The following is a 12,052-nucleotide window of genomic DNA, read 5'->3' as shown; positions in this document are numbered from 1 at the left end:
AGATAAAGAAAGATAGAAGATAAGGTAAAGAAAAGATAAGATATTTAAAGATAAAATTAGAAGATAAAGGAAAAGATAAAAGAATTAAAGATAAAATTAAAAGATAAGATAATGTTGGAAACTAACTTGCCTAGCCTGCCTAGGATGTATGAGTGTATGATTTTTCTTTACCAATTCAGGTGATTCTATCCTACCCACATCTATTCATTTACTTGCCCCTGATGCCTCACGATGACAAGCCTATTTTACCTATTTATCTCCCAAATGTCTTTGCAAAGACTCAATAGATAAAATGCATGAAGTTCTAATTCTAGATGTTTGCTTTGATGCATGGGCATAATGCAATCACTCTATGCCTAACAATGATTTTATTATGATATCTTTTCTTCTTGTTCTATTAGAAGTTTTCCTTTCCCGAGCGTCTAACCCCTAAAACTAATGCATGCATATCTTCTTTAAATCTTATTTAGAAGTTACCCTCTCCCTAGCATCTAACCCCTAACAGAATATAAAAATGAGTATGCAAGATAAAAACAGAAAAGAAAATAGGAAAGAAAAAACTGGTATTGCATTGATAAATAGTGAAGAGTACATCATACATCACATTGGCTTCTAGGCTTGTCAGACCCTAACTAAGGGTTTAGCTACTCATGGCCATTGAGGGCTTTACAATGAGAAGGGGGTGGAAAGAAAGAGAGGGAGTAAATGAAACTCCACATTCTGTCGTGGTGTTCTGTGTTTCCCCCCTTGGACTGGCTCTCTACGTATAGCTGTTGAAGTGGGTTTTGGGCCTTCATAGGCGCGCTTAGCACGATCTACACGAGTTGTGTGCGTGTTGCAGGCTTAGCGCGTTCTATTTCAGTTATGCGCGCTTAGCGCCTGTTGCGCACTAAGGGCACATGACAACTCTCGAGCTTAACACCTCGCTTAGCGCCTGTGCTTCCTGGCCCGCTTAGCTCGCGACGTGTGCTGAGTGCGTATATTGGGCTGTGCCTACTTCATATTTTCTTTTTTTTTTCAATTTTTCTGGCCTTTTTGCTTGTTACACCTCCAATTTTTATATCTATAGCCAAATTCAACAAAACATCAATTCTTTAATATTTAAGTGCAAATAATTATTTTTAAAGATAATTTTACCTTATTTTATATTATCAAAATACAATTATTTAGAAGTTATCCAAAAGCCATGGACGAGGAAATCAAAATAATAGAGAAAAATTATACATGGGAGCAGACAAGGAGATCATTGGCCTGAAATGAGTTTACAAAATTAAATATAATGAGGATGGAACAACACAAAGCACGACTTGTCACTAAAGGATATTCACAACTGTCCGAGTTGATTTCAATGAAATATTTGCTCCCGTTGTGCGCATGGAAACAATCAGAACTGCCTGCATTTTGGGATATATGATATTAAGTTTCCAAACAAGCACTGATTGCATTCCAACTCTAACAAATCAGGTGTGCATTGCACATGAGCAAATACAGTTTGAAAGCTTGGACCTGTTTTGTTTGCTTGAGCATACATACGATGAGAATCACCGGCAGCAGCTCTGTTTCCTAGAATTCTGAGAAGGTCCCCGACAACTTCATTTTACTGATCCACATTTGTTTCATTTTGGTTGTTCCATATATAATACAAAGGAGAAGAATCCGCAATTCCAAATATTGAGAGAGTAGAGTAGCGCAACATGCGCTGATCATACCACCCAATTGCCTCCTTCTGGTTTGGAAAAGTTGTGTGAGAAGGATTCTTGAATTGTTGAGGCAACTACGGCAAGCTTCTGGCTTAAGATCTCCTCTACACATCCCAATAACGTTGACTTTGTCAGAGTTTTGGCCATTTGAGAAATTGTAGAAGCCATAGTCGATTTCAGTGTTGGAAGAGAGGTTGGATACAAAAGGGCATTGAGGTTGGCCTGAAACGTACTATTAGCAGTGTAGTTACCATTTTGGTCAAAACAGTAATGTTTTACGAAGTTTGGCTGTGATGTGGCCAGAGACATGAGAATGGCATGGAGAATAAGAAATAAGACCAAAGTTTTAGAAACTATGGCCGGAGCAGCCATCCTGAAATTGTGAATGAATGGCATGTAACAAAGAGAAAGATTGATGGAAGCTCCCGTTAATGGACCCAGTGATTTTTTATAGACCCGTGAGCAACCATTGTCTTATAGGTTATATTATTGCATTTCAATAACATCATACATTAGCAAGTTGCATTAGTAGAATTAAAAATTAAAACCTAACTTAACTCATACGAACTGTCTGACTCAAATACTCAAAAAATCTAACCTAAAATGGTTAAAAAAATTGAATTGTTTCTTTTTTCTGTTGAGAGAGAAAAAAAAATGAATTGTTTATACACGTTAAAGCATTCCCGGCCCGAAGGTGGTTTTGCAGACTTAAATTTAAATCAGTTATTCCTTAGCTGACTCAGTGGACCAAATTTATTCAATGATCTGTTTTACGATTTTTCAGATAACGAGGAAATGTATATCATTTGAACTATACATCCGGTAAATGTTAATCAATATTATAACAGTATTGATTAAAGAGTTAAAAGAGAAAAAAGAAATTGTTAAAGATGCGTAAAATTTACGTTATTTATATATAGTTATTTTTATGTTTTTTACGATTTCTATATTAAAAAATTTCACTTCCTCTCTTTAGGAAATTAATCCGTAAGTCCTTGATTTTAAATATCATGAATCTATCATTAAAACTTATAATTGTTAGCACTAGCACAATTCATGTAGTCCGTACATCAACGAAGACCAGTCATGAATGAACAGCGTGTAAGAAAGATTTGCAAGTTGTTAAAACCATCGAATTTTCGAAAGTTCATATATCCACTTGCGTGTATTGTAGTTGACAGAAGACTGCGGGTAAAATTTTAGTCAATGTCGGATATCACTTAATAATTGGTATCGGTGTGTCCTCGGTACATTAACTTCGAGAAGTAATATATGAATAATACAAAATAAAAAAAGACGTTTGGAGACTCTAATTGACACCGTAGGGTGTGTTTAGTTTAATGGTGAGATTCTCGTATAATAAACTATAAAAATTATTTTTTATATTATTTTTTCCTTTAAAATAAATACATCTTAAGAAAAAGAGAAAAAAGAAAGAAAGAAAAAGTATAAATATGAATGAGGATATAATTTGATATGAGAAACAGAAAGAAAGAGATGCCAAATATGTATTTGTAATATATGAATGTTTATATATAATTATTCTGAGTATGTTCTGTCTCATGTTGGAAAATTAATTTTGGATTTAAAATTGATTTTAAATTAATTTTTATATGTTTGGACTGAGAAGATTTTAAAATTAATTCTAAATTCAAATTTAAATTGAGGTAACTTTTAATAACTTTGTATTGGATAAACTCTTAATTTAATTCTATAATAAAAATATCTAAATATAAATTAATTTTATTAACATTCAAATAAGCACTAAAACTTTGAAGGACTTGTTCTGTTCCAAGTTTTGATTATGCCCGATTTAATAAATAGATTATTCTTTAGCTGATTGAGCGATGTGTTGGACCAAATCAAAACTGAGTCTACCCGGAAGAATTATTTATGCGATCGTAAATTAAAATATGTTAATGGACGCATGTGCGTGCAACTTGATTCGTTTATTGTGCTAAAAGCCATATCCAGTGTCAGCACGTGTGTTGGAAAGCAAGTTGAACAAAAAGGGTGTTTGCCAGGAAGCTACTCTTAGCAATTTTAGTTAATTGCCAACTTGCCATTTTTGTCGAATACAAACACAATCATGTTTTACCAAGACTGACTTTAGAGACATCAGAATCCATCACAAGGAGATTGTCTTACACCACTACTTGTTTTTAGTCTCAATCAAAATACTTCATATATTAATACAGAATAATTTTATAATTAATTTACAATAAAAGTTTAATAACATTTTATGTTTAGGCTTGAAATCGTAAGTATCTTTTAACTCATTCAAATTAAGGATTAATTTTGCTCCTAGTGACTGCTAATCCAAGCTAATTTTCCATAAAATAAAAATGAAATACATATTCTCCTGTTAAATGTTCAAAGAATTCTAATTTGATTTCAACGTTCATTCAAAACATTAGAAATAAATATTCAACGTTTTTCTTTTTTCTCTTTGAAAATAAATCCATTTCACATTGAGGTTGAATTGTTCTATATCCATTTGCGGAAAGACCGCAGTCCAGTAATGATTCTTTAAAAAGCAAGGATTCTGAATTTTATTAATTAATTTCACTTTTTTTTTTTACTTCATTACACGTTCAATCTATTTAGTATATAAATTTTCTGAAATAGACACTCAAACACTGTCATATTATTCTATTAATCTTTGTCTTTTCAACACAATTGCTTATCTGTCATAGTGCAACCCCAGCTCCCTTTTAAATGCAATATATGTATAACCTTTGTTTAAATGATATAATGGGAAAGAATGTGAACATAAAGTAAGAAACTAAACTTTAAAAAAGCATTAAATTCTAATTAGAAATTATAACATGACTATTAAAACTTCAAATTATCTTTTTTTTAACAAAAATAAAAACTCCAAATTATTATCAGATACTTAATTTATAATTCAAATTCTAATGCACTTATTAAGTTTCATTATGACAAATTATTTGAATTAATTTTTGTTATCAAAATATTTAAAACAAACTTTAACTTCATTATTATTTTCTTTAAATTTTTTTGGTAGTTATTATTCTCTTTAATGTTAGATACCATATATTTAAGTTAATTTAAATTATTTATTAAATATAAAATAAATTTCCATTTTATACTTTTAATATATACCTAAATATTTTTTATTTTCTACTTCATAAATATAAAATGTCACATAAAAATGTTCTAGTCATTCCACATTAACCCCCTAAAATATATATTTTTCAAACAATTTTTATAATCATTTTTTCTTTATGTAAACCAACGTAAAATATACATATACAAAGTTATTCACTCAAAATATTTACTCTTAACTTGTAATCATTTTGAATAGTTATATAATACAAATAATTGCACTCATGCCTAATTTTAATATTCTCCATGTTAATATTTATGATAAATAACCAAGTCAACAAAACTTAATTATTAAAAAGAATTATTTGCTATACCGTAATAACTTTTTCAATAAAATTAACTTCATCAAATTGCACAAAAGTACTTTTTAAACATGTATCTCTAGGCTCCTTCCTCCTTTAAAAAGGCATAATTTAACTGTTATCATTTGATCAACACTGACTATTTAAGTATAAATAAGCCCATGGTGGGCACGTGATTTTTTTCTAGTTGGCTATTTAAGGCCAAGGCAAATTTCATATTGACGTGGACTAAACACGTTACAGGATTCCTGGTCATTATGAACACAGGAAATTTTGCAATTTGCCTATTCCTGATCATTATGAACACAGGAAATTTTGCAATTTGCCTATTCCTGATCATTATGAACACAGGAAATTTTGCAATTTGCCTATACCCCAACTAAATAAATTATTCGTGCATTTAACTTGCTACGTGCTAAATTGCCTAATATTTTTCCGTCAAAAAAAAATTGTCTAATATTTTCAGATTAACCTCTTCTTTCTTTGGATAGAAAGGAACTCAAAGAAATTAAGAAAAAATATATGATTGACCGAGAAATATTAATAATATATTTTTAACATAATTTTTTGAATATAATTATTATTAGTAGCTAAAAATTTATTGAAAATCATTAACGGTATTACATTTTCTTTAATGGATTACGAACTCTTGTAATCAATTACCCGGTTCTCACATTCAGGAATTTGATAAAGAGCAGTGGTATAGATTGCAGGAAAGTGATTCTATTACAACAAATCCAGTTCCACAAAATTCAAACTTTGGAACGCACTCCTTTTATATTAATTGTTTGAGAAAAGTTGTCCTCTTTTTCTTTTTGAGACTGTATTCTGTGTTTGCTTTTCCTCTCCTGTCTTTACCCACTCTTGTTCCAATCTATCTTTCAAAAGTTTTTTATTTTGAGTACTGAAAATGCAAGACATTTCACATTATTATCGGTGACTTATTTTAGATTTGAAGTTACAATAAATCAGATACTGATTCCTTCGTTATTAATTATAAAATATAATTGATTAATTTATATTTATTAAAAAGTTAGTTTATTTAATTGTTAGCTATAAATTTGCTTATAATTATAATATTTTTTTAATTCATCCTTAACTTTACTAAAAACTTATTTATCTTCTCTAATCTTAGAGAAAAAGACAATTAGTATATTTTAGTAAAAAAATAATTTACTGAACATGTATTGTGAATAGGGACAAAAGAAGTAATATAATTTGACACTTGCAATAAGTTTATCTTGACTCATGATTGCTATCAGCTCATACAGTTTGCACAGAAAAAAAAAAACATAATATATAAAAAATATTAAATAAATCAAACTTAAATTAAAATACTTAATAAAAAGTACAAGTGAATGTAACATAATTTTATTATGATTAAAATATATCAAAATCAAACAACACATAATAAAGATTTGATAATTAAATCAGAACTACACGAACACGAACGAATATGATGGAAGGAAATTTTGGCTATAAATTGACAGCAGCACCCTTTGGCTGATAGATGCTCATTCATAATCATACCAATGGCAGACCTTTCTTGCATTCATCTTTTCTTTCTTTGTTGTCTATTTCTAAAATTTATACCTCAAGGCAACGCCAGCATGTTTCACACTGCATTCTGTGATAACAAGGAAGGGAACTACACAGCGAATAGCACCTACAACACCAACCTCAACACCCTTTTATCAAGTCTCTCTTCCCACACAGAAATTAACTATGGTTTCTACAACTTCTCATATGGTCAAAACCCAGACAAAGTAAACGCAATTGGGCTATGCAGAGGAGATGTTGAGCCACATGAGTGCCGCAGTTGCCTCAATGATTCCAGAGTCACAATTAAACAGTTTTGTCCAAACCAGAAAGAGGCACTTCTGTGGTTGAACACTAGCAAATGCATGTTGCGCTACTCACCCCGCTCGATATTTGGCATCATGGAAATTGAACCTAGCCAATCCTTGATGAACATAAACAATGTAACGGAACCGGATAAGTTCAGTCAAGCTCTCGCGAACTTAATGAGAAACCTCAAAGGTGTAGCCGCATCGGGTGACTCTCGTCGTAAGTATGCCACGGATAATGTAACTGCTTCAAGTTTTCAGACCATATATGGTATGGCAGAGTGCACCCCTGACTTGTCTGAGAAAGACTGCAATGACTGCTTGGATGGGGCTATCTCAAAAATCCCAACCTGTTGTCAGGACAAGATAGGTGGTAGAGTTCTTAGACCAAGTTGTAATATTAGATTTGAAAGCGCAAGCTTCTACGAAAATACGCCTATTTTAAACCCAGATGTACCACCACCATCTCCAGCAGTAGCAATTCCTCCCTCCATCAATAGCACTTCCCCAAAAGGTACTTGCTTTATTAGACTATTTGATATTTTGTTATCCTTATTCCTTAATGTTGAAATGTCTCACCCAGCAGAGAATTTTTGTTTTGCAGAAAGCAGCAACACAATACGAATTGTCATTGCCATAGTTGTTCCTACTGTTGTTGTTGTTCCCCTCATTTGTCTCTGCATATATTCAAGGAGGTCGAAGGCAAGAACTTCTTTAGGCAAGTTCACAATATCAATTTACTTGTCACGTTTTTATTTTCAACTTACTCGTCCTCTATTGTTACAATGAAATATGAAGAAATATAGAGAAAAATCATTGTAGAAAGCCAGAAAGGCATATATGATCTGTCATAATTTAGAGTAAATTTTCCCAATAAATAGTCATTGCTATTGAACTACATACAATATATTATACAGATAAAATTTGATTTTGCTTTTAATAATTCAAAGCATGAGTAATGTCACTGCTGCAAAGATAACAAATAGGGAGCTATATTCCGTTTCTATTCTGTTTCAGAATTTATACCTCCCAAATTTCCATTTTGACTGGACTATTGTGCTTGTGTTGTAACATCCTAACATTTGAAAAACTCACTAGTTTAAATTCGTTCCCCATGTGTAGTTAAACAACATGAAGATGATGATGAAATTGAAATTGCTCAGTCATTGCAATTCAACTTTGACACAATAAGAGTTGCTACAGAAGACTTCTCTGATTCTAATAAACTTGGACAGGGTGGATTTGGAGCAGTTTACAGGGTAAATAACTCGGTCAAATTCAGATACGCATCACATTTTAATCAAAACGGCTATACCACCTGTTAGCAAAATATTAACCAGACAGATATATTTTCAGGGCAGGCTCTCCGATGGACAGATGATTGCAGTCAAAAGATTGTCAAGAGAATCCAGCCAAGGAGATACGGAATTTAAGAATGAAGTGCTTTTAGTGGCCAAGCTTCAGCACCGAAATTTAGTTAGGCTACTTGGTTTCTGCTTGGAAGGAAGAGAAAGGCTACTCATCTATGAATATGTTCCCAATAAAAGCCTTGATTATTTCATATTTGGTAGGTCTTAATGACTGCATAATTAGACTGTTGCTCTATATTTCACTTCAGGTTCAGGACAAAGACTACATATTCACATACCACTAAAATTCATGGCTGTATATGCAGATCCAACCAAGAAAGCACAATTGAATTGGGAAATGCGATACAAAATCATTACAGGTGTTGCGCGAGGCCTTCTCTACCTTCATGAAGATTCTCATCTGCGTATTATACATCGTGATTTGAAAGCAAGTAACATACTCTTAAACGAAGAGATGAATCCTAAGATAGCAGATTTTGGCATGGCAAGACTGGTTTTAATGGATCAAACTCAAGCAAATACAAAAAGAATTGTTGGAACCTAGTAAGTATTAGAATATGTTATATCTTATTAATTGTTAAGAGTTTAATTTCAATCAATAATCAAAGGATAATTTTTTAACATTATCACCTAATCGTGTATTACTAAATTGTTCAAAAAGTATGACTTTTTAAGCAGTAGTTATAAGCATAAAGATTTAATGTATGATAGAGTGATAATGCAAAATACTTTCACAATAATAGGAATTCAAAATTGAAGCTTTGTTATGAATATCATTGGCATTACAACTGATTCAACCTATTCATATGGATATGCAGTGGATATATGGCACCTGAGTATGCAATGCATGGACAATTTTCAATGAAATCAGATGTCTTTAGTTTTGGTGTACTGGTTCTTGAGATCATAAGCGGCCATAAAAACAGTGGCATTCGTCATGGGGAGAATGTAGAGGATCTACTGAGCTTCGTAAGTCTTCCTTTTCTTCATATGGTTTCTTCTTTGTCATCTAAAAGTATGTATTAGAAGATTACGATCTCCAAAAGATTAATATAAAGTGGAATCTGTCAATTAATAACAATTTTTTTGCAGGCATGGAGAAACTGGAGGGAGGGGACAGCTGTAAAAATTGTAGATCCATCATTAAACAACAATTCACGAAATGAAATGTTGAGATGTATCCATATCGGTTTGCTTTGTGTTCAAGAAAATTTAGCTGACAGACCAACAATGACGACCATTATGCTCATGCTTAATAGCTACTCTCTCAGTCTTCCAATTCCTTCTAAACCTGCATTTTATGTGAGCAGTAGAACTGGAAGCATTTCAGCCTCGCAGTCATGGGGGTATAGTTCAGGGGAATCAAGATCAAGAGAATTAACAATTAAATCAGCTCAAGAAGCAGAAAATGACTTTACTGATCCATACCCTCGCTAGATTTTGCTCGTGGAATTGATATTCATTCACCATCGATGTCCTGGAGTTCATGTAATTTGTTCACCTAATGTCTTTTTGTTTGAATAAACCAAACTATCTCTTTGTTTAATATTGAGACTGAAAACTGTCATATGACCTCCAGCTGGTCTTGAAGTGTATACTATCATATCACTATTCTACACTAACGTATTTCTTTTGCATTGATGTTAAAAATCTAGTTTCCCGAATTCCCCTTGCATTGAGTCTTTGTATACACAGGATCAAAATTCAAAACAACCACTCAATCTGTTTATTGCAAACAAACTTTCTTTGATCTTTTAGTCCAATAGTTTGAACAGCAAATTGTTTTAAAACTCTGGTGCTTGACTGCTCAAATGAAAAAGTGCATCACATGATTAATAAGATCAAGCCACACCTTAAAAAAATCAGTTAATGAAGTTCCAATTACTGAGAAATTCCTCGATCATAGTGGTGATATTCGGAAACATAATAGCCTGGTTCAGACTAAACAAATTAATTTTTTAACTAAAACACAATATCTTGGTCCTCTTGGATCACATGTAAGCAGTTTGTTCATTCTCTTATTCAAAGTGAGACAACTTACTGTAATGTATGTTCTGATTATAAAATGTATGCTATGAATGGCTATCCCGCTAGTAGCACAACAGCACAAGTAGACCTTTGTGTGGTGTCTTCAAGAATATATTGGACAAAATTGATAAGTCTTAGGAGAAATATATAGTTTAAACTACGAATCTACAATTAATCTTCCTCGATCATCTACACCTCCATTTTCTGAATGCAAATATTTTGCATCTGAACAAGTTTCAACAAATAAATAAGTGGAACTTCTATTTCTGTTTAATAAGATCACCATAATGGCGGTACTTATTTTTGAAGCATATCACTGACAGAGTTAATTATTAATATAAAAAGAAATTCCTATTCACTATTGATTATAACTTGTGCCCTGTGGTAATATAATAGTGGTTTTTCTTCTATATTTTTTATTATTTCATTATGGCTGGGAAAGGGGAAAGTTAGCAAGTGGTGCAGACTTGTATTGGGAAAGACGCTGCAAAATGCATTGACCTGAGTTGACTTGGAAAATGTAATACAATGCACTCATTGCCAGTTAAAGATATGGAAATTGCATAGAGTCCGTCCACGGGGCGGCGGAGGCTGATCAATGTTGACTTGGAATAGTAATTAACTATAGTCTACAACCACAAATATGATTTATATAAATTATGTAAATTAAATTAATGAAAATATTTTGCATAATTCAGTTAAATATGAAAGAACTTACTATTTTTTTTATTAACATAAATAAATAAATTGGGTCACGAGAGTTCATAACTTCAATGTCAGACTTTCGTGTAAGAATACGGTTTCTCGAGACTAAGAATCGATGTGTTAACGAAAATAAAGGGGTGGAGCATAAGAATATGGCAGAGGCAGTAAATAATGTGATACGTGAATGAAGAAAAAACGTGTTGCCACGTGAATTACGGAGCAACCGAACAGGATCCATCATCCATTGCAAACCGAGGAGATATGGTATTGGGGCGGAACGGGTATGAGTATTATCTTTTTAATCTCTTACCTTGACTTTTTAAGATATCTGAAGGGTTTCAGTTCATTGTCTCATCTCCGTACCGTTCAGGTATTCCCGATCTTGTCTCACCCACAATTTAAATTAAAAAAATATTTTTTTTTGTAAAATGAATATTAAATATTTAATTTTAGAAAAAATAAATTGATGGTTAAACATTTATTTTTAACTATTTATATATCAATAAATTTATTATAGTGTGTGTGTCTACAAAAATAGTTAAGAAAATAATATTAAATTATGTAAAAATTCTAAAATAAAATTAACTAGTAATAAAAATTTTATGTCTTTTGATTAAATTATGCAAAAATTCTAAAGATTTTAAGTGGTGGGTGGGTTCGGGTTCGAGATCGGAACGGGTCTAGTAATCCCATTACCCATTAAATACATACCTGGTCAACTTAAATATTACCCGTTAAAATTGGGATAGATTTGAGCGGGTACCCACATAGGTTTTCTTGCCATTGCCATGTCTAAAACGGAGAAAGAAGACATGTGCATGACTTTTTTAATTAGATTTTAATCTCATTCATTAATTTTTTGTTAAACTGTGATGTAAGGATTGAAGTTGATATATAAAGGTTATTAAACGAGGATACTGTTTATTATGAATAATAAAAACTATAAATATAGATTATTAGATTTTTTGTTT

The 12,052-nt window shown here is 31.9% G+C and overlaps 1 protein-coding gene and 1 pseudogene across 1 annotated transcript; one reads left to right on the top strand and one right to left on the bottom strand.

The window, feature by feature from the left end:
* Positions 1–546: 546 nt before the first annotated feature.
* LOC114402951 lies at positions 547–2,172 on the bottom strand (annotated as a pseudogene).
* Positions 2,173–6,592: 4,420 nt separating this feature from the next.
* LOC114402933 (cysteine-rich receptor-like protein kinase 10) lies at positions 6,593–10,064 on the top strand. The gene is made up of 7 exons (XM_028365636.1): positions 6,593–7,492; positions 7,583–7,696; positions 8,101–8,237; positions 8,335–8,545; positions 8,654–8,891; positions 9,167–9,317; positions 9,441–10,064. Exons 1-7 carry the CDS (start codon positions 6,664–6,666, stop codon positions 9,783–9,785), a joined length of 2,025 nt encoding a protein of 674 aa, XP_028221437.1. The 5' UTR covers positions 6,593–6,663; the 3' UTR covers positions 9,786–10,064.
* Positions 10,065–12,052: the final 1,988 nt, after the last annotated feature.

This window comes from Glycine soja, chromosome 20, assembly GCF_004193775.1.
Source record: "Glycine soja cultivar W05 chromosome 20, ASM419377v2, whole genome shotgun sequence".
Classification (NCBI taxonomy): domain Eukaryota; kingdom Viridiplantae; phylum Streptophyta; class Magnoliopsida; order Fabales; family Fabaceae; genus Glycine; species Glycine soja.
Note: the sequence above shows the minus strand (reverse complement) of the source record. Positions and strands in the feature narration are given on the sequence as shown.